Raw genomic sequence first — 23,838 nt, forward strand, 5'->3', positions numbered from 1 at the left:
GCAAGGATGAATCCCTGAGTTAGAAAAAACCATCAAGCCTCTGCTTATAGTCTAAATGCAAGACTTAAACCTGCTTTTCTGCTAATGAGACTCCAAAACCAAAGTTCATTGCCTAACTTCTGGAAATAATTAAGGAGGGAAAGTATCTGATGTTTCAGAGAAGGAGACTTGGAACTTTGATGTACACAAGTAGGTAAAGGAACTTTAAAAAGTCATTAAATTCACTGTTAAAAAAATTGTTTACATACTACAGCAGTGAAGTAATTATTTACACAAGTAATAGAGAACTGTGGTCAATTCTGTTTTCCTAAAGAGAACTAGGGTTGTAAAACAGGTGGTTCACCTGTTGCTGCTCCTCCTTGCAATGAGTGAAGGGTAGACAGGAGGAAGACCTCTGTGACAGACTGGTGGGCTCCTGGGAATTTCATGAGGATGATATGCAGTGAGGGAGCGGGACAAAAGCAATTGTTCCCCATCCAACATTGAAGAACAAGGTGAAACTGCACACACCCTCCCAGCCTGGGGTGCAGCTCCCCACCACAGAAGGATTTCCTCTTCATTTAAATGCAGGTACTTCTCCTTGGGAGGAAGGAGTTGTGTTCAGTGTCTCCTCAAATAACATGGGCAGGGTGTCAGATTTTTTTCTGTCACTTACGAAGGTTCTCCTTCAGATTTGGGTCAGTGAGGTGAAATTTGGTGAAGCCAATGGGTGGCAGCAGGCTCAGAGAAGAGAGCATGTCTACATTCCATATTTGGCTGACCAATGTAATGTGATTGGCATGATTTGGGGATCCGGAGTCCCCCATGGTAAGTCACTATGCTCACACTGGTCCCTGTGGCTTTTGGATTGCTACTTTTGTTTGGGAAATATTTCGTTTCACATGTGGCTGAGTCATTGCCTTTGGTCTGGTGGCCTTGGTGTCCCACTTTCTGAAGTATCAGTTAACTTGTTCCTGTCTGTCCCTCCATACCCACCTGCTGCTGCTGTGAACACAAACTGGTGGGCAATGCTATTTGTCAGCTGCACCCCTCTTGGCTGAGGCGCCCGATTCTGAGGTTGCAGCAATCACCAAACAAAGTGAACATGAAAACAGGATGCAGCTTTTGCTCTCCAAAAATAGCAATAGGAGAAAGTAAATTAATCATCTCTCTTCCTCTGCCCTCAAGCTACAGAGATCAAGACAGATTTGTCAACAGCATCTGCAGACTTTCACCCTGCAAATATCAACACTGTTTTTGCAAATAGCATCACAAAGGGAATTCAAAGAGCTCTCTGTCCTTCACTGAAGCCAGAAGATTGCTCCAAGGAGGGGCAGGAAGATCTCACCTTTCATTTGACACTTTCCCACTTGAGAAGCACTTCGCTAGTAAAAGGTTTCTGACTTACGTTTGCAGGCATCTGGGGCAGAGAAGGGCTTCCTGAGGTCCCGGTAGAAGCCCAGCTTGCAGCGCTGGCAGTGCTGCCCTTCTGTGTTGTGCTGACAGTTGTCACAGACACCGCCGCTGCGATTGCCTGATGCCAGCCACGCATCCATGTCAAAATGACAAGTGTCGGCATGCCCGTTACACTTGCACGCTGAGATGAAGCCAAAGGGAATAGAAAGACTCATTAAGGCAGTGAAAGATATTGATTTGTAGAAGAGAGACATAAAAGCCCAAGCCATGTTTTGGAATGGGGACTTGACCTACGAACCTGTTATTCACTCGTAGGCATGGAGTATCATTAAATTTTCATCCCTACTTCCCAGCCTCTAGAAGTGACATTTAAGAAAAAGTATTTTCTTTAACTCTTTTATTTCCAATACAGGTTTCCCAGTACAAGGACAGCCATAGATGGTCAGGCCAGTGCAAGGAGACAAAAACAGTGCAAAGAGAGCCATTCCTGCCACACAAACACACGGTGGGTGCTGGGCAGAAGCGTGGCATTGGCTCTTCATGCACTGAGGTGCTTTGCAAGCACCTACCCACCACCCCAGTATCTGCTGCCTCTTGGAAACATGGGAGAAAGGCACACATGGAGGAAGCATTTTGCTCTGGCAGAGGCTCTGGAGACACTGTTCCTGACCAGATACTTACACTGACACTCTTTGGGGGCTCCGGTTTTGCCGTTGGCAGCCTGCCAAGGCTGGTCGTTGTAGAGCGGGGCACAGTGCTGGCAGTGGGACCCTGCTGTGTTGTGCTTGCACATGCATTTCCCATGGACCTAGCACAGAAAAGAGAGCAAGGATCACCCACAGAAAAGCCCAAGGAGTTTACAGGGCACAAGCTATGCCCACATACAGGCCAGCTAGATGTTATCACATACACAAGAAAGAGGGATAGCATAATGTCTGCCTTGATGTCCAGTGCAGCCAAGGACAAATATTCTGCAGTTACACTTTCAATTAGATTAGTATTTGTGGATCTGCATGTCATGGTATTGTATAATCATACTTTTTTTTTTCTTTTTGGGATCTAAAAGGATCTTTAGAAGTTTCCAGGTGCAGCATGAATTTCCAGAAGAGATTAAAAAAAGCCAAGATTCAAAACATCCTTAGAAACACTGTAAAACCCTTCTCTTTTTCTCCCTCCCAAACATGAATACACCTTTGCAGTACTGCAGGAATAGCACCCACAACCTCAGCACCTAGCTCTGTGTGCACAGCCATCACCAACACAAATAAGTACAGGAAAAAAGAAATTCAACCCCCAGAAACATAAATATCTACTCATCCTAGGCAGAATTTTTGCCCCACAAAGGAAAAACCAAGTATAACACAAGGACCATGACTGACTATTCTCGGACATGTTCATGACAGATAATTTAACAGCTAGACAGCCCAGTGTAAGGAGGTAATTAGAGATGAAAGGCCAGCATAGCACGCTTAGTGCCAGCTGCCCTGTCAGTTGCTGGCATTACTCACCCTGTTGGCAAATGCAAAGAAAACAGGATGTAGCCAGAGGGCACAAGCAGCTCAGCAGTGCCTGGATGCAGTGAAATGGAGCTCTGCAGCAGCATGGCTCTGCTGGCAAGGCTGATGGCCCTGCCTTTTCCCATGGAGCAGGACAGGTAACTAGCTACTGTAGCTATTTTGGTGTGTGCCTGTGCTTGCAGCTCTACTCTGCTCCACATTTTGCTTTTAAATACACAGTTCAGCTTCTCCTGCTGCTCAGCAGTGAGCCAGAGGCCTCAGTCTGCCCTGCTAGCATGGCCCTGTGCTCATACCACAAGTTGGCCATAAAACCAGTGGAGCTACACCAGCTGCTGTCTGCTTTTGGCATTGAGAGGAACAGAGGGCAGTTGAGGTGCCTGGTGATCTGGCCTGGAGCTGGGCAAGACTTTAACTACTACTGGAAAACTCTGCCTTCACAGTATTTAACTTGCGGTTTTACAAGTGTGCTGTTCCTAACTGCATGACTTGCTGCTGGGATTGCCACAAAAAAGGTTCCTGTGAAAAACCTGAACAGTAAACAAAACAGAAGAGGACCTTGAACATGTTGTAAACGGCTCCTGCTTGTTACGTTGGTACACAGACACACAGACACACACCACACACACCACACACACACCTGGCTGATGATAACTCTCTGATTTATTCACTTTTAATGAATAGATTTCAGCTGGTATCTCACAACGGTCAGATGTAACCCCTCCGTATAGACAAAATTTCAAAATGTACCTTGAAAGTCCTTCAAAGACTCTTCAGCAGCAATGAAAATAGCAAAACCTTTCATTCCTGCCTTATTAAAATGTCTAGATCATCAAAGGAAAATACAGAACAACAACTGGGCTGTGTAAGCAATGGATAGATACAGATGAAATCAGAATGCACAAGCATCTAAGCCAAAGTGAAAATACATTGTTTTCTGTGCTATTTGGCCTCATTGCAGGTATCCGTTGGTCTCACTGCAGATACTAGATGGTCTGTCTGGCTTATTGTATTTATATATGCTCAAATCTGTGCTAATGTTTGAAAGGAATGAGAAGAAAAAAAAAGAAAAGAAACACCAAATTTGTGGGGAGAATATTTAGTTCTCAAAGTGTGTCTTGTGTTTTCATATTTTCATTTTTGCTACCACCTACAAAATGTTCTTCAAACTCTAAGATGCCTCACTTTCTTAAATTACAACTCTTCAATAAATTTCTCTCTCTCATATTTTTTAGGCAAGGTCTACACACAGATCGATGTTACAGGGTCACTTCACGCATATTTAAAAGCATACACCTGCATGGAAACAGAAAATGGCTAAACCTGTATTGGTCATGAGGTCATCATCTGGTGGTTTTGATGGAGTTCTAACTCTTTGATGCCACTTCTGGTAGGAGTTTCTTGCAAGCCCTTTGGCCATTGAGTAGTTAGGGCTAAACAGGTTGTACTAGCCTGAACCACATCTGTGGCAGAGAAACCCTTCAGAAATCCTTCCTCACGGGAGTGTCCCAGCTGTTAGGATAGAGGGACCCATCAGACCGAGGACATATGTGATCGGGAAGGAAAGCTGACCTGAGTGAGTCGGAGGGTGCCATGGTCAGAACCAGATGGTCCCCCCTTGGTGCTTTGAAAATCATAATGACAAAGTGAGAAGGACATGGGAGAAGAATTGCAAACAGGGGTATCTCTCAGACACTGGGACACTTGGGATTAGTCTCTCCCTGCCAAAGCCCACAGTCTGTAGCCTCACCCCCCAAATGTGCAGCTTCCTCCTTGCCAAAGCCATACAAAGAATCAGTGGGACCCAATCAATCAGCCAGAGGCTGCTCAGCATTAATAATCCAAAAACTCAACTGAAACTCAGCAGCACCCAACAAATTCTCAAAAGGTTAAGCATCCTAAGACACCAGCACAGAGAGATGCAAAATTCCCCGCTGAGGAACATTCACAGTTCCAAAGAGTAAGAGCTCACATTTTCTGAAAGCCCAAGTACTGTATAATAGAGCATGCCACATTGCTGGAATAAAGGGAGGTGGGTGAAAATAAAACAGAAGAGGATGGGTATTCCAAGAACCTGCTGTGCCACCATTAATTTGGCATGCACAGCTAATATGTAAGCCACTGAATAGCTGTGCACCAACATATTAATATTAATCTGTATGGGAACTCTAAATAAAAAGGTTTTATAAAACTTAAAAACTGTTGCAGCAATGGAAGGCTTGAGGGCTCTCAGATGCTGTGGCAAGGAGAGCTGCAAAAGAGCCAATTTGGAGATGATGCAAATCAAGCCAGCTGGTGTTTAGATAGCAGCAGAGCACGGCATGATGCTCCTGGTATTGATGGCTTGTAAAGCTCTGATGCACCTCGGCTCAAGGAAACAAATGATCTCCTGAAAAGCTTAAAAAAATACCCTAATAGCATGATTCTCATGTCCGTGTAAAGGCAACTGTAGGACCAGCACAGAGGCCCGAAGGCTTGGGCTCCCCAGCTCACTCGGTGGATGCTGTCGCAGCTGGGTCAGGAGGAACCACGTTACCAGTCCTTATCAAAAGGGTGCTCCTTTGCAGTTTCTTTTCCTCAGGGTTTATCACAACCAGAAGTGTCAGTGTCTTCCTCAGCTGTTCCCTCCCAAACACAGATCCCACTGTGGATCCTGCATTCCCTTTGCTTGCCTGGGCATGGCCCAGGATGACTGTTGAGTAGCCCAGCCTGCCATGCACGCTTTGCAAACCTGTGCAACCCTGCTCACTGCTCCCATCTCAGTGGGATTCATGTTTGGGTGAACACACACAGAAGTATTGGATGCAATGGCCCAGCTGATCCTGCTTCTGTACCACATGCAGCTACCCAGACTCCAGTCTTTGGGAGTAAGCTTTGGAAAAGGCAGTAGGGTTTCCAGTTCCAATGGTGCTGTGCCTTTATAGTGGTGCTACTTAAATGGGCTTGACACTGAGAAAACTTTGCCTCTCCAGGGTCCCCCCAAGTCTCACAGTGGTCCCAACCCCTCTCAGCCAGGCAGAGCATGGAATGCAAACCCACTAACGAACAAGCTGAACAGCTAAATGGGCAGTCAAACCAGTGAGGGGAGGGAAACAGGGTCTTTAACTGCTTGTTTTTCAGTGCAACCATTTAGTTAGTGCCTTCTTTTCCCTATTCCTTTTTCGTAGGTGTTTAATGAAAGTTGGACCCAGGTGCTTCAAAAACCTTGCCTCAGGCTGATGTATTTATTCTCTTACAATAGCATTATAATGACTACCCCCCAAAAGAGCTCTGCTTTAGAAAAAAATATCTCCATCCTAGCTTTATCCCATTGAAGAAAATATCTTTTGTCTTCTACATAATTCCAGCACAGAAACATTTTTACATGTTGGAAGCAACAAAAGAAGGTGAAAATTAGCAAACCCTTTGTTGCAGCCCATAGGCAGACATTATTTCTTTTAGTTATAAAGAAATACTCTGATAGCTGGAAATAGGAGAAAGACAGGACAAGAAGGGGTAATACAAGGAAATGAGAAGTGGTGGCAGATGAAAAACAGCCAACAGACTGTCTACTGTGAGTAAAACTAATGTCTGTAAGAGCTGTAGGAGGGCCAGTTATAAGACTGCTCTGCCATGTAAACACCCTATCATGCCACAGAGCAGCTGGGAGATGGAGCTAAGAAGCCAGCCCAGCAGCTCTTCTGGGACTCAAGGTAGAGTGGGGAAATGATGTACCTGGCCTCCAAGATTTCTCCAGCATCTCAGCACATTCCTGAAAGCAGAATGTGATCCCTATGCACTGACAGGGAAAAGAGGACGTTTTTTCCTCCCTTTTCATTCACCTCGACTTATAGTTAACTGTAAGGCGTACCCACCAGGGTCATTATGGAGCATTGCTAAGTACACAAACACAATTCCCAGTATGTCTCATCCCTTTAAGCATTCACACGGCTCTTGACTCATTTAAGCAGCAAAGCCTTCTTATACCATTTTTCATTTTGTCATGGGGTCTTTATATCCCAGTTCACTTTCACACTGTTCCCCTTCTTAGCTTGACAGCCCCGTCGCAATGTCAGTCATTAGAGGGCACAAAGCAAACAGTGTTACAAAAGTTGCCTTCTGTAAGATAAACGAGTGTCTGATTTCTCTATACAAAGACAGTTGCTAGGGCATGCTTCCTTCCAGAGCCTTTTGTTGCCGAATTATAACCTTCTAGCGCTTCCTTTCAGATTGCAAATACATAGGCTTTTTCTTTAGTCAAATCCTATAGATTACTCTTCTGTGCATTTATCATGTTCCAAAATGTTGAGCAGTGACAAAGAAATGCTGCATTGAGGGGAAAATGCTTTCAATATCCTGTTATGAATTGATTTATATTGCAAGAACTCACTCACTATATGGAGTCCAACACAAATGCACACTAAAAGAAAATCAACCAAAGACCTGATAGCGTAAATAGCCTAAATGGCTGGGAGGGGCAACTGCTTTGAAGAGAATTTCTTTGTTGGAACTGCTAAAACTGTATTTTTTTTTCACTTTCTTGGAAAACGGGCATGATATCAGCCTAAGGGAAAATCACAGCATTCACACTGAGTTTCTAACCACATCTTTTAAACTGTGTTGCGCTCCAACAACTGTGCCAGTTTTAGAACCAATGCCTACTGGCTGCTGTCAGCACACGGGGAGGTATTCTTTTCCCAAAGCACCAGACAACCAAATTTATGCATGAGAAAATTCTCATATCCTACCTCGTTCTTGTGAAAGAATACAAAGCCTGTTGTCCAGGGTGTGGGGGCTGTCTGGTGGGGTTTTTTTAATTCCTTGTACAATAGGCTTCTGTCAGTGTTGCTGTAGAAGACCTTGAGCACCTTTTGATGTCAGTAGCACGATAACAATTTATAACAGCCACTGGGCTACCACACAGGAAGGGGGAGGAATATTCACCCTGCCTGACTACACAGAAGTGCTTTAGCACAGTACCTCAGTCCACCCAGGATCCCAACCATACTTTATCATCCCACCCCTTCAAAACTATAGAAGGAGCCTGGGGAGATCAGCTGGCTAACTTGGGTACATCAAATGCATAGCTAAAACTAGGTGAAGCATATCTGGGATTTGGTGCCTAACTGTAGGGCAGCTGCCAGAAATCAAATTCAGATGTATTTACGGATCAGGTTCCCAAATGGGTCTCTCTGTTCAGCCTAGAAAATAAAGCACAGTTCCTGGAAAAGTCCTTGATTTATACTGACACAGCACCTTGGACTACTAAAGAAGCATATAAGCGTAATTTCAGCAGTGCTGTTTTGGCATGGCAGCAGCACCACACCAAACCATGCTTCGGGCACATGTTTTAAGTCCACTGAAGCTTCTTCATCGCTAAGTTCTAGTTCCCCATTTCTTTTCTTCCAAGCAAAGATGTTATTAAAACTGTCACAGAGGAAACAAGAGAACAAGAGGATGAAGAAAACTGGACAGTTTCATTTGTTCCCATTGTGTTCAGTGCAGGTGAAAGATGCGCAGACAGCATTCCACTAGAGGTAATGGATGAGGGGAAAGGAAGGACAGAGTGGGAAGCATTGTATAGTTAATAATAGTAGATTATCAATGATATAATGAAGTCATCAATTGATAGTGGATCTCATCTCATGGAGGTAAAAGCAGGAAGCACTAGCAATGACACAGCCCTTTAAGACTGATAATTCATGCCACCTGTGAAAACCACTAAGCTGTTGGCAGGACTCTGCAATCAGGGAGGGCCACAGAGTCTCTGAGATGGATGAACTCCAGCTCTCACTTTGAGACAGAACTGCACGGCCAAGGTGAGGTATCTCTTGGTTTGCTTTCCCCATTTCGGAGTCCTAAATTGCAAGATCCTACTTATCTCGAGGCTTGCACGACACTCGCATCTCCTCTTGTGTGACACTTGCTACAGTTGAGAGCAGCCCATGGGGATGCTTTAGCAGGTAAGGGGCCAAGCATGCACTGCAATGGCTCCACGAGCACAAGCAAAGGGTAAGAAGATCCTGCACCACAGATCAGAGGAAAAAACAGACTTCTCATGGCCACTGAAGATCAGGAGGAATCTCCCATGAGCGTGAATTCATTTCTCTACTCACGTTTGTAGTTTGCCATGTAATGTAGCTCACAAACTGATCAACTGCTTTGCAAAGTATGGTATGAGGTCTGTTTGTCCATGCACAGTTTTTTCTGGGTATGCATTGGGCTGTTGCTGATGAGTTTTGGGTAGTGATCCTTAGAATAAATTTGGGAGACGTAGGAAAGAGAGAAAGTGTATCTGTATCAACCCGACAGCTGTCTGTGGCACACAAGTGTACAACAAGGGACAGTCAGGATCATACTACTCATGAGGAGCAGCCCTTGCTATCCTTGGAAGGCAGCCAGGGCTTCTCTGTAGTCTTCCTGGGGAGCTCATGGAGATATAGCCTCCCATAGAGCAGAAGTCCCATCTGTATTTTGAACAGAATTCACCTAAAGGCTGACATGGCATTCCTGATACTCAAACAAAACCAGAGCTTTCCCACATAAATTCCATTCTCTTTTAGGAGAAAGAGTGAACAGGGGAATTGCCAGCAAGAGAGGAGCACCACAGAGAGTTTTGCAGCTGGATGGTGGTGAGGGCAGAGAAACAAATCTCTTTTCTTATTAGTTCTTAGCTACTGTTTTTTGCTGTTAGGGTTAATGTGAAATATTCTCACAGTGAATGTTTGGACTCTGTAAAGTCCAACTTTGCTTTGACTTGACTTGGATTGCAAAGGAGGTTATCCCACTCCAGTGAATGGAGCTAGAGCACAATATTTACCTTCAAAACTGTCCGTTTCTCAACTCATGGATGCCCAGACCTCAAGAAAAAATTGCATCCAATGGGAGAAATCCTGCAGCAGTAAGCTGGGCCAATGTCCCAAGCTGAGTGGAGCATCCTGGCTTCTTGGGTCAGGACCCTGCACCAAACTTGATTGAACAGCAGCCCACAGCATCCCCACATCCCCACGCTGTTTTGCCAGATTCTCTCTGGGTGAGATGGCTGAAATGCTTCTGGTTACTTCACAAGATCGGGCCAAGATCTGGCAGCTATGCCCAGTGCTGCCATGACACCCTGACTTACTGCCCAGAGCAGCCCAAAAGAAAAACAAACATATCATGTCTGGGTCTTCCACTAGGCAAGCAGGGGCTGAAACTAAGCCTGCAGTTAGGATTTTGCCTGTACACTGAGACCAAGTAGAGGGTTAAGAAAACTTACACATATACTTTTTTGAAAACTTGGGAGCTTTTTAAAAGGATTTTAAACTTCCTTAAATTTTGATGTTAACTCTCTAACTTAGGGGATATTCTTCTTGAGTGCTCCGGTCTAAACAAGCATAAAAACAGAACCAGATTTTATAATCACACTGTGAAATAATAATGTGCTTCCCAGCTTTTGTTTTCCTTGGTTTTATAGTGAAGGTTCTGCTAAAACCCCAGATAAAAACAGTTACATAAAGACTAGATTGAAGTCCCCATCTCTCTCTTGAATGACTGACCATAACGCTTCAGAATTATATTTTCCCTGAGTTTTTCAGGTGAAATGTACAAATGTGCTCCCTCTCTGAAATCCTAACCTTTTTTCAGTAGTTTTCTGACTTCTCCCAGCTAAACAGCCACGAACACCACAATCTTTCATCCCTTTTCTGTTCATTCACACACACGTCTTCCTATCATCTTGCAAATAATCTTCTCTTCCAGTCCTGAAGCGATGCACTGGCAAACTGCAGCCTGGTATGCATGAGTGGGTTGCCACTGCAGTTCCTGAATAGCAGTAACCTCGTGCCAAGCAGGAGCCTGGCATGGGCAAGGCTCAGTCAAAACTACCTCAGTCCTATGATGGAAAAAGTGGTATTGGGAGAGGAAACCTCTTACCATTCCTTCACCCTCCCTGCAAACCATGGGGCTATGCCACCCCGACACTAACACATGGGAGATGCAGAATAAGCTGTATGACACAGTAAATGAGTCAGCCTTACTGCAGAAATATCATCTTTGGGACTCCTGCCACATAAACATTTATAATCAGAGTTGAATTTCCCCCTTGGGGCCAGCGCAGGGGCTTGTTGCTATTTCTTGCTTTGGTTTTCAGTGCGATTTTGGCACTTACTTCCTTCCCACAGCACTGCTTGTTACCTGCTCACTATCCTTTCCATACTATAGCCATACCGGAAGCCTATTTGGCTGCAGGCTCTGTTACAACTCTCACTGGTGCTCCGGGGCACGCTCCCATGCAATTGTATCCCACCAAAATAATCCTGAGCACAGCACTGTATGCTTTCAAATTGGTGTATTCTCGAGACGTTGCAAGACTAGTATTAGAAGGGAAACGTTGTTGGCTTCATGTCTGAGATAGTAATTTAAGTGAAATGAGAGTTCCCCGAAGAGCTGGACTCCTTAGCTTGAGTAACTGCTTTTCTTTTTTTTATGATCTGTTCCCTTTCTAACATTATTCAGCACAATATGTTTGGCTGCCCCGGCTTTCCTTACTGCTCCTCTGCCAGCAAATCCAGGGTTTTCTGAGCCAACGTATATGGGCAAAAAGGACAAGATGTGCTGGGGGCAGCAAGTGTCCCTGAACTGGCTGGGTGCAGGCATGCCATGCCACAGGCATATGTCAGCTGCTGCTGTGCCCATCCCCTCCCCAACGGGTTAGTGGCTCTTGCTTCCTTGGGACATGGGCGGACTGGGGTTTAGGTCTTGGTGGGTCTCAAGGCATTTGAGCTCAGAGCTCTTGCGATGAAGTCCCCTTGAAGCCAGAGTACAGGGTGTTCATCCAGAGAAAGGTATTGCAAAGTGCAATAGAAAGCCTGGGAGTGAGAATCAAAACCAAGCTCTCTGTCCCCTTGGTTCAGGACCCAATCTAATATCTGAGGATCCTCCAAAAGCAATGGCAGTCACGTGATGCCTAGTACCTTCAGAGAAGCTCTCCTCCTACTTTGTCAGCAAAATGCCTCGCATTTATTATCTTTTAGATATTGTGTTATTGCAAGTTAGCATTTGGGGGAAGATGGGAGTCAGCAATTTAATTTTTTTAAGGATCTACCTAAAATAAACAAATTATAGAGGAGCACCTTTGAAGGATGAGAGTCCCACACCAAGGCACAAAGGAAGTTCAGTGCTTCAGCCCCATATGGAGACCACCTCCTTTGTAAAGACCATTTCTGCCCACTGTGCTTGGAATTCAGGGCATCTCTTGTCAAATATTGCATACTTGGACCTATACCATCCCTTACTATTTTTAAAACTCTGCTTTCCTGCAGTTCAGACATTGTTGGGTGCATGTACATACCACATGGAAAACACCAGCTGCCTTGATGGGCTTGAATCCAGCAACAGGGATGCAGTGGTCAGCATGGCCATTGCAGAAGCAGCTGCCCTTCACGATGAAGTCATAGATGGCAAAGTGCAGGGATGGCGTGGGCTGTGGGGTCTGGGGGGCCGGGAGGCAGGGGCAGCCCTGCCGCTCTAGCAGCCGCACTCGCAGGTTGGTGATCTTCAGCTGTGCCTGGGCTTCCACACTGTAAGGGTCCTCCGCGGCGTAAGGCGGTGACAGGGCTCGGAATATCACCTGGGCAGAGAAACACAGCAGGTGAAGCAGAAAGGAGAATGTCAGCCCGCCTCACAGTGGGCCATGGAGTGTAATGGTAATGAGAGCATCCTCTGGGAGCATACACCAGGTTCTCATGATGCTCTTCCCCCTCCACAAGCAGTGGGAGCAGCAAATCCACCCCCAACCCAGTGCGCACCAGATGATCCCCTGTGATCCCATATGTCCCTCTCCACAAGAAATACGGACCCTATGGGTGTGCAGTTACGTTTCACCATTAACTTTAATCAGAAGTGGGTGCCAATGCTTTGTGGTATGGCCCAGTACAGGGACCAGCTCTCCTGCAGGTGATGCTCAGATGGGGTACTCTACATTAACACTCCCTTCCCCAGAATGGGTGTATTTTTTAACAAATACAGCTCAGATTTCCAAATATTTGGTTCCTATCAGTCCCAGGCTATTTCCTAGTGGAAAAGTGATTAGGTATGGCAATTAGTACAGCAAGCTGATAGTCAAGAAAACTGAGATAAGAAAGAAAGAAAAGTGGGGGGCTTCCAAAGTTTAAATAAATACTTATCAGTCATTCTTTAACTTCAGTCTGATTGAATAGGTAAATATTGGCTCAAGGTGCAAATTGAGAGCACTAGATAAAAATAACCAATTTTCTTGAAAAGGTTTATTTTAAAGTTGTTGGTCTAGCTGCCTACAGTGAGAAATCAGAAACAGTATATACTTCATATGACTATGATTGACATAAAGCAACACATTTATAACACATGTAATTAGTTACCGGTACATTTAACTTACAGGGACACTTTCAGATTAGTTAAATTGCTCTTCACTGAATAGCCACTGAAGGCTTGATGAACTACAGTGTTGATAAACAACATTCAATCAAGTCGTTTGAGGGTGTGATGCAGCCTAATGACTCGATGCACCACTCCCAGTAGTGACTTCAAACCGCCTCAAACTACCTCACTACCCTGCTGATAGCCACCCAAAGTGTCAGCCAGCCTCTTACAGACAGCAAGGAGGTGTGTGGCATCGAAGGGTGACCACTGTTTCTCGCCTGGTGAGAGGCAGGGCACAAACCTGCTGCTATCGCTGTCAGAGATCACAACCCCTAAATCCACTCCTCCCAAAAGAAGCAGCTGATATGCTTCAGCTGATAAAGGCTTCTATTTTATTTGACCAGGATTCACAGATCCTGGAAATAATGACCGCAGTGCTGCCAGCTGGCCTGCCCGCGTGCTTTGCCTACCGGCTGCTGCCTCCATCAGCGCCACCACTGCTGGCACCGCTCCTGGCCAGGACCTGGCATTTCTCCAGAGCTGCCAGAATCCAACCGGAGGAAGCTTTGTCTCAGCCTGGAAGGAGATTTAGCCCTTGTTTTGGAGCTAAATGGTGGCAGCATGCTTTTGCGTGCCCCGTCAGCCTGTCAAGTACAGTTGTGACCAGCGTGGTGGTGACAGCGGGGCTCAGGCGTGCTGGAGCTGGGTGTCACATGCTGGCAAAGACATCACAGCAGCAGTTCTGCACTGCCATCCTTCAAACCCTCCCTCCAAAAGGTATTTGAGCATCTTCTGCCAGAAAGACTCAGATATGGGAGAAGGTTAACCAGGAGAGGTGGTCAAAGGACAAGGCTGGTGAGCAGCACATCCCTTGTGCAGAAGTGTTGAGTCTGATGAGGGGTATTAATAAACAGTAACACACTTCAAAAGATTTTTTTGTTTCTCCTTTCTTCCAGGAATATAGAGTTTTTTCTGCTTTCCTAAAATAAAAATATAGAGCAGGTATGAATAGAAATGCAAGCAAACCCAACTATCAAGTCTTGCACCTCTTCCCAAGGCTTCTTATTCACCCAAATTTAAATCAACATCATTCTGATCACATTTACTTGCTACTGGCTTTGTGAACACACAATGCTTTCAGATATGGAAAGAAAATTCCTTGGGATACATCCAAACTAGTGACATTGATTTCCTTTTAGTGAAGATGATAGAAAATGATAGGTCAAGGATTTTCAGTAAAAGCTAGCATTTTGGATTTCTTGCTATGACATAAATTGCATCTCAGAGAGTTCTTTGTTTGTCCTTGTTCAGATGAAAGCAGGGAAGGAAATACACAAATACACAGGGAAGGAAATACACAATTTATGCTAGATGGAGCTGCAGACTTTCCTCTCATGTTATTGGTTTTCCTTGTTTATCTATCCCTGTTTAATGTGACTGATGCTTGTGGTTCTAGCAAAGACAATCGCAGCACAGAAATCAATAACCCCAAGTGCCTCTGCACTGAGAGAGTTAAATCTTGTCTGTGTGGAATTCAGGGGGAGTTATGCTGCTGATTTCAATGGAGCCAGTATTCCAGCTCAGATCTCTAAATGCTACAAACATTTCTTTTTATGGCTACGTGAAAACAGTGATGCTAAACATGAGCCCTATCTGTAATTCCCAAGGGCTGTGGGCTCTCAGTCACTTCCCTGCGGCTGTCCTGTATTGCTCCAGCTGTGCCCAGCAGCCCCGGCCCTGGCTTCAGAGCCACACTGCACCCTGCAGCAGTGTAACCTAATGGGGTAAGTCAGCAGCGTCACTGCTGCCAAGACAGTAAAACATCCTCATCCCTCCATCCCAGACACTAGGAGCTCCGCTTTAATAAAATACAAACTGGTCATTATAACATGTAGGACACCATACAAATAGCAATGCTCTGCTCTGACCCAGCAGATTAAGCTGGAATTCTACAAGCTCCCAGACACTGCATAATAAGGTCAAGGACATGTTTCCCAGCAGGATTTCCCTGTTCAGTCATTAACATCACTAATTTTTCCTAGCCCATCTCAGGAGTCAGCACACTGCTGGGGCTACACTGCCCTCATACAGCTGTTTTGGGTTTGCACCCCTATGCTGCCCAGCATCCCAGCACCAGGTACACACATGAGCAGTGCCAAATTTCCTGCTTTTACCTCTTCTTGGGCTTTTCTGTGCAATTGTCCCAAGAACAGGATAGGCACAGGGCTGTTCCTCTCTGTGAATGAACCATGGTTTGCACAGCAGACCTGACTGGGTTTTCACATTTCTGGTTCTTCTAGCTACCACAGTCAGAGGTCTCCTCAACCAAAATATTGTTTAGTTTTAAGAGTGCAGGGGAAGTGTGTAGGAACAATTTGAAAAGAACACTTTGTCAACATGTATGTGCATCTGATGATGCATCTTTGTGGTGCTACGGGGTAGGACTTTGATCCCGCTGCCCATCTATGATTCTGTTGGGCCAGTGCTCACCAGCTGCTCTGGGACACTCATGATGAGGTGTCTAAGTCAGCCATAATCTCCTCTTTTCAACAGCTTTCCAAAGCCCTGCTGGTTTATCCTGCTAACACCACATAGGTGTGCCAGGCTCAACTCCTCAGTGGCTCTGTCACCACAGTTGTGGTCTTGGCTGGTGTGCAGACATGTCATGTCTACTTTTTAGTTCCCTCTTGCCCCTGGAGAAATTATTGCTTATTTTCACAGAGCAAGGCCTTTGCCAGGACATAGCTCTGCCACGCACAGGGGGACACAACCCTTTGGTGGTGGCGCAGTGGCATCAGAATCCAACCATCTGCGTGAAGCAAGCCTCAACAGGAAGCACCCCATGGTGACCAGACCTTTCCACTCAAATCTGTCTCTGTCTATGAGGCTTACCAACAAAATGTCAAAACCCATCACTACAACATTAGGTAGGCAATGTGACTTACATGGTAGTCAGTACCATGTATGATAGCAAGGGCTGGGAAGCCTGGATCTTTATATCAGCAGTTCTGAAATGTACGTACTAATTAAAAAAAAAATTATATTTTGTAAAACAAGTCAGAAGTAATATATTGAAACCCCACAGCACTTCTATACTTTACATGCCATATTATATATCAGAAAGTTATTTTCATTTCCAGTGTTGCTAGCTCACCATAAATCTTACGATATTTGGGATTCTTCTTAAACACAGTACCAGGAATTGAATCTTTATCTCAGCTTCCATTTAAAATTAAGTATCTGGCAATATCTCACATCTGAGCACAAATGTCACAAACCAGGAGGCAAACAAAAAGAACCACTGCCTTTATAAAAGAAATTTTCTAGTATTTGGGGTAATGTTCCTCCAACATCACACAGAATTATGCTGTTGGATCCCATGTCCTATAAATGCAATGTCTGCATGAAGCAACATCAATAGAGGAGTGATTTACAAGTTGCACAGGGATTTTTTTGGTGTGGTGGTGGTCTTTCTACACAGCCAAACAGGAACTGTAGTCTGCAATCCCTGAGTGAGGAATGCCACTGCTATACCTCAAAAGGGTTGGGTTCACCTGACCCTCTTGGTATAATGCCTGGTGGCAGCAGGTGGGGGCCATTCCACTCCCAGGGGAAGCCCACTTCACTCGCAGGGGAGCAGGAGTGGATACGCTGTCCTACAGCACCTTGCAAATGCCATGGAGTAAAAACATTCTGCTCTTCAGCCAGATCACTGCAGCTGTCTGGAGTCTGGGCACATCATTACAGAGACACCCTCTATCAGTTTCCACAGAGTTTCAATTTCCTTATGGGCTGTCATGAGCAACTCTTGCTCTGTTGATTACTTCACAAGTTTGAGTGGCAGAAGAAGCCTGAGCTCCTTACCATTCTGCAGATGCAACAATGTAGCCCTGTATATAAATAAAGCATCAGCCATGAACATGGTGCACTCAAGTAACTGCATGCACCACAATGACCCTGACATATAAATACATAAAGTCCCTTTGCAAAAAGGACCCTACTATGTTTACAGGCAAGAGGCAATGAAAGAACATCTTTATATATATCTCCACAGTGGGAAGGAAAATGCTAATGAATGATTCTGACAGCAAAATAGGAGCAAAATAGGCTCTGAAGCCAAAGCTGCCTGAGGAAGCCAACAAAACCAATGAAAGATTTGCCAGGAGCAAAGGTTTTTCGATGAGTCATGGGCCCATCTCAGACTGCTGCAGCCTCCACCGGATGCAGCTGCAAGGGCCCAGACCTTTGTCAAGACTCAAGTGTCCACAGTGATAAAATGGGGCTCTTTGGGACACAAATGCCCACGACATTGAAGAGACATGCACGATCCACAAGAAGCCTCTTCCTCGCAGACCTTCAGAACTAGACACAGTCACAGAGGCTGTGGACAGGGACTGGCAGCTGCCACGCATGTGCCTGTTTCCTGGGTCCCTGCACCTGCCCAGAGGTGCCACATCCAACCTCCAACTGAGAGCCTAGCCTCAGCCAGGAAAGCATCAGGAAATAACAATGTCAATAATTTACATTAATAAATGAATAAATATTAATAAGTAATATTAATAAATTACACATAATGAGTGGATGGTAGACTCAAGAAGCATATACATATGGGAAAAAGCCAATAAACAGGAATGTGGTAGAAATAAAAGCAATAAAGCAAGACATCCTTCAGCAATGAATCTATTTTGGTACCTATGGGGAGCCCTGACACCTTTGAGGACCGTTTTTTTTACAATGGGAAGCCTCAGACAGAGGAGCTGACTGGTTTAACAGGGCTCCCTCAGCCCTGCTAGTGCAGGAGAAGCGCAGGCACCCTGACTGCCAGACGCATGGTCTGACCACCAGACCTAGTGCCTGCAACAACCAACAAATTCCCTGCCTACATACGTCCTCTGAGAGAGACAGGTACTCTGCAGATAGGTTTTTTTTGTCTCCCAGTTTCAGCATTGAGAGTGCAACTCCATGCTAGCATTTATCCTCCCAGTCAGTATTTAAGTTTCCAGGGATTTTCCTCATCAGTGTGGTCAAGTTCTGCCAGGCTCTCTCCTTGGCTCTTTCTTGAGGGGAGAGCTGTGTCTGCAGAGGAGTGTTTTGCTCGCAAAGTTAATTCCCTACTGAAATAGGCCTTGTGCCATTGCACTGCATGTGCATCCATGTGCCTGTCCATCAGTTCACTCTAAAAACTTTTGAAACCACTGTCTAACTTCAATCACCTTTTGGAGATGTGCCTTAAAGGTGTTAAGCTCCTAAAAGTTTTATGAAAACAATCTCATTCCTTCACAAAATCAAGCCTGGTGGGCTACTGCTCCCTGTGATGAAGGCTGCACAGCCACAATAATGGTACCTCCTACTAACAAAACAGACTTATTTCATGTATTACCACTCCAAGCAACAAGCCTGTAGGAGAGAACATCTATGTGCTATGTTCACTGCAATGACTGTAGGCTAAAAAAAGAATTTTTGGCAGATGCTGTAAATTATTCACATGGTGTGGGAAGTTTATCATCATGAGCTGGGCAGGTATTATCCACCAGTTCCTCTAATACACTTCTTTGTTTTTCTGCCTGTCAGACCAAGTGGACTTCAGAGAAGAAGAGCCTGTCTTTTTTTTGTGGAGCGGTCTGACCACTCCCATGGTGCACATTTCAGCATCACCTGAGTGAGAGGAAACAGCAACAGAAATTGGAAACTCTGCCTTGCTGCTGCAGAGAGGAGACCATCAGAGACAAGATCGCAGTGAGCAGCAGAGCCTGTCTTCTAGGCCACACTGTTAAGCACTCAACCAATATCCCCAAGAAATGATGACAGAAACTCACTGCAGCCCCTGAGCTCCTTGAGACGCTGCAGAAATGGCACTCCTGCAGCAACCTTAACAGAGTTGTTTCATGTAGTTTGATAAAAGACAGCATTTGGCCCATGCCTACAGCCCTTCTGCAGTCTCTTACAGCATGTAAACCAAGGCAAATAATCTCTTGTCTCACCATCCAAAAGTTATGCAATCTTACAAAGACTTCAGGAGGAAAATCCAGCTATTTCAAATTGGCCCTTGCAAATTAATTTATACCAAGGCAACTTTTATCTTTTGGGAAACTCAAGGCATTCTTCTGCCATTCTTAAAAGCGAAAAGCAGTATGGGAAGAGCTCCTACTCCCATGCAGCAGCTGGCCAGTGAGGGGCTGGAAAAGGCACAAGGGAAACTAGGCAAGAGCCTTGGGATTTTGCCAGGATCCTTGAAATCTCTGGTAATAATCAGATGAGAGCCATCTTCTCAGCTTCTCTTCAACATCCCACTACACAATTCCATCAGATGAAAATGAAACACTCCTAGGTCATTCCTGTCTTCACACACATGATGACCACAAAAGTAATGTTCATATCAGAAAAAATCTCTTTGGTTAACAGTGCTTCTCTAATAATTGACAATTTATTCCATCATGGCTTTATTTCACCTAATCACTACTTTCACTCAAACAGATAGGAACACTCAATTTCTTGGCTCACAAAACCCTCCAGATGCATATCATTGGCTATACAGTATCAAGGAAAACAATTACTGCTTTTTTCTCATCTTCGGAATCACCGTTTCCAAGGCTGCACTATCCTGCATAGGAAAATGAACCAGTACACTTCAGTGGATAATATGAAGAAGTCCTTTGACCTATCAGCAAGAAAGATGGTATTTAAATACTCTTCCCTCCAGCAATTCCCCTCCTTTCCCTATCCCCACAAAGATTTATGTTCTGAGCCTTGGCCTGCCGGTAGTACCTGTTGTGCATATGGAAGACCAAGAAAACCTGGAGCTACCTCCAAAGAGCCAGACAAAGAACTGGACTTGCTTCTTTATTGGCAGGGCTGTAGGAAAAGCTGGCTCACTCCCCAGAGCTGCAAAATAACCCCTTTAAAAGCTTCTGAGCACAACACATCACTGCAAAAGCCTGGAAGGCAGCAGGTTAGTGTTTCAGTAACTGCGACGGTACTAAGGATCAAGGGGATTTCTTTCAGCCTAAGAGCAGCACAATTTCATGAATATTTTTCAGCCGCTCTTGTTTATAATGAAAAGGCTTTGTGTCTATAGGAATGGCTGTTTAAACCACCCAGTTACCATGAGCTACACTTAATTTTAGGAAAAAGAACACCTGTCTGAATTATATGTAAATACACACTGTCAAAAATGTCACAAGAAACAGCACCCCTCTTTCAACCTACAGCTACAGATTTTGATCACTGGAATAAGGGATGCTGCAGACAGACTGGTGATAAAAGGCTCATAGCATATGTGTCTAGTAAGTTTGGTTCTGGACATTAACTTATTTTCTTCCTGGAAATGTTGCTCAGAGAGAATCTGAGGATTTCACCACTCGTGCAGGATATCCAGTGTTAGACTGGATATCTCACACTGACACCCACTGTTGCATGGTGATTAATCTCAAATGAACTTTTGAACCAAAACTTCTCAGACATGTCAATACATTGGTTTAGGTTACACACTTCCCATGTAACCAGTTGCATCCAGGAACCCTGAAGAGAAACATGGCAGCCCTACTTTCCAGCCAGAGAACTGGGAGCTGAATAAGTGAGCTAGTCTTCTCTTCATGCCAAAAATGAACTGTGAAATGAAGCCGTGGGGTGCAGTGTCTGAAGAGAGGCTCCGCCGGCACCGTTAAAATCCTGTGGCACTTTTCTCAAGGGAAGCAATAGTCCTGCTAACAAGGCCAGATGCCAATTTAGAGAATTAAATTCTGCCTACCCAAACTCCTCTTGTTTCATGTGGGTACAGTGCTCTTCACGTCCTACATAAGAAGTTTGGAAAGGGTCTCCTGGAGCCCCGGGACCCATTCCCTCCTGCTGTTGGCAGCCTACAATGTACCCCCTTTCATAGACTGGTCAAGTTCTCTCCAAAGAATAATTTGTTTTAGCCATAATTGGAGGTTGATCCAGAAGTAGTTAAAAACTCGCTATTCTAAATGGGGGACTGCTGATATGCACTGTTAAACACTGGCTATGCTCCATCCCAGAGGCAGCTGCATTTCAAGAGCTGGCCAAGCAGAGGGCCAACCTCCAAGTGCCAAAAGCACAGGGAAAGCCAGGAAAAAAAGGAGACAGTCCTGTGGGCTAGCTGTAATGGGAGGAATCATGGAGAGGATCATGGGGCAGGTTGGAGAAGCACTTTGCTCTTCATATGCCCTGGTCCTCCAGAGATGCTGAGCATCCAGAGGGCCTTGTAATGGGACATGTCACTCCTCCTGGACAGCCTGCGGGAGAGGGGGAGGGATTTGTCACAACCCGGTCCACAGATCTGGCAGTATTGTGCCTGGTATGCCACATATGGAAAACTAAAACTTTTTAGTTTTCTGGTCCTCAGAAAACAACAGTTGGGTTGCTCAGCCTTGTCAGTGACTGAACTCTAAAGTATCTTCCATGGTAAAATTTGCCAGAGACCAAAGGTTCCTCTTCACATGTGTCCAGAATGGCCCCTGTCTCCTGTCCTCCAGGGCACAGGTGAAAACTAAGCTTAGGTTTCCCCTTTTCCTCTGAATTCACTTTTTGCTGCCTCATTATTTGAAAGGAGAAGCTCCTCTCCTCCACTGTTGGAAACTTGGGGTTTCCAAGCTAGTGGTAACCCCACACAGTGCTTGGGAAGACAGGCCAAGCCAAGATATGCACTTCACCCCAGCCATCAGCAAGGTGGGTGGTGGTGAGATGGTGTCCTGCTGGTGTGCTGCTCCTGCCATCACAGTAACCTCATGCTGAATGGCCAGCTGCCACAGCCTGGGACTTTAAGGCTCCTACGTAATTTAATTGACTCCAGCCTAGCTTCATTTACTTCATCTCATTAACCACTCCTCTAGAAATCTTGTGCTTATGAAATAACTGTCTCCATATCTTGCTAGATTTACTGATAAAATGCAAAGAGCTGGACTGGGTTTGGCCATCACTGCAGTCACTCCTAGATGGACAGACTCTCCTTTGTATGTGACATTTCTGAATAATTCATGTTTTCCCAAAGACAGGATCATCAGGAAGACGCTGTTAAAGAGGTCTTTTTCCTACAAAGTGTACTTCAAGTGTAGAGATAGGATTTGAAAACATACTTCCCTAGCTATGTCCTTGCATATCCTGAGCACTACTGAACACCAGGCAGGATCCCTCTTTCCTTCTTGTCAGTTTGGGCCTTTGTGCAGACATCAGTGGCACAGGGCAATTAAAAAAGCTGCTTGCAGCCCTCTAATGGGTTGATATCTGTTTTGAGGTTATTCTTGCATATTTGCCCAGGTTCTTTGTGGAGTCCCAAGTCCTGCAAGTGGCTGAACTCAAATCTCCTGCTATCCACATGATCCTTGGAAGATCTCAGCGCAGTGAAAATGTAGCTTCAGTTAAGGACAACAATGATAAGCTTGAAAACTAAGATTATTCAGGCCTAAAAGGCAAAAAACCAGGCAGAAATTTCTACAACCCAAAATCAGGACTTAAAATTCACTGATCATTAACTCCTATTTGTGTTAGCGAGTGTTACAACTCCTCATTCTGTCAGGGTCAGAGCTGTGAGGAGAAAGACACAATTTACTTCTGCTCTACACAGCAAGTTTCAGGTAAAACCAGTAGGACTGGTGTCCAAATCCTAAAGGAACAGAGACAGGCTGCATGCAGTAACAGTGCAAGGCAAAACATACGAAGGTTTTTCTGCTACAAAAGGCACGAGATCAATAAAATGCTCAGTAAGACACACATCCCACAGCAAAACAGTGGCATGTGATGTTTCACAAGTTAAAAACACGTTAGAATTTGTTGCTGGAATATAGTCAAGCTGCAAACACGTCTCTCCTATTAATAGCAAACAGCAACAATAGCTGAGGTCTCCAAGTGATTTATTAGCAGTATTCTGAATAGATGAACACTAAAATAAGTTACTAATTTACTAAAATCTTGTCAAGGAGACTCTGCTTCAGTAAGCCCTTTTATTCTGGAGCTTGTCTAAATGGGGACACTCAGGCGAGCTAATCTGAATTGACCACAGATGGGAATGTAAAGTGAATGAGATAATTGCATTGCAGAGTGGACAGTCACTCTCACTCACAGTAAAAGAATTAACATCTGTTAAGGCCCCTTGTCGATGAGCCCTCAACAGTGATCTCTAGCCAAGGATAATTTTAAAATTAGAGTGTCAAAAAGGAAGTATTAATATGATCTGAACTATGAGAGGGAAGATAGCCTTTTATGCATACTAGTAAAATTAGTATTCCTGTCTGAGCATGAAGCTGACAGAGTTTATTTCTGCATCATGTTTACTTGGATCAGATTAGTTTGGCTGGTGAATCCCGTTCTGACTGCCCTTGCAACAATGTGGCTGAAGGGTTACACCCTAAAAAAACAATGAAAATGTTCAGGATTAGTAGCATATTTGTGTGATTCAGGCTAAAACTTGACCTCAGCCTTTCTCTTAAAACACTGATGATATAAGGCCAGCATTTAGTGGTTTCTGCCTATGCTAAACAAGCTGCTGATGTGAAACAATTAATTCACTAAATTAAGCATAGGGAAAGTCTGTAATGACCCCTCTATATGCAGCTGG

At 44.7% G+C, this 23,838-nt stretch overlaps 1 protein-coding gene across 1 annotated transcript in view; it reads right to left on the reverse strand.

Moving 5' to 3' along the window:
- The window catches only part of NTN4 (netrin 4), a 46,051-nt gene that overhangs the window by 13,753 nt on the left and 8,460 nt on the right, over positions 1 to 23,838 (reverse strand). Inside the window, exons 3-5 of the mRNA XM_032688763.1 lie at positions 12,220 to 12,498; positions 2,077 to 2,203; positions 1,388 to 1,576 (exon numbers count right to left, since the gene is read on the reverse strand). Coding sequence (XP_032544654.1) covers positions 1,388 to 1,576; positions 2,077 to 2,203; positions 12,220 to 12,498 — 595 coding nt within the window. The remainder of the gene's footprint in view (positions 1 to 1,387; positions 1,577 to 2,076; positions 2,204 to 12,219; positions 12,499 to 23,838) is intronic.

The sequence above is a fragment of the Chiroxiphia lanceolata genome, chromosome 5 (assembly GCF_009829145.1).
Source record: "Chiroxiphia lanceolata isolate bChiLan1 chromosome 5, bChiLan1.pri, whole genome shotgun sequence".
Lineage (NCBI taxonomy): Eukaryota > Metazoa > Chordata > Aves > Passeriformes > Pipridae > Chiroxiphia > Chiroxiphia lanceolata.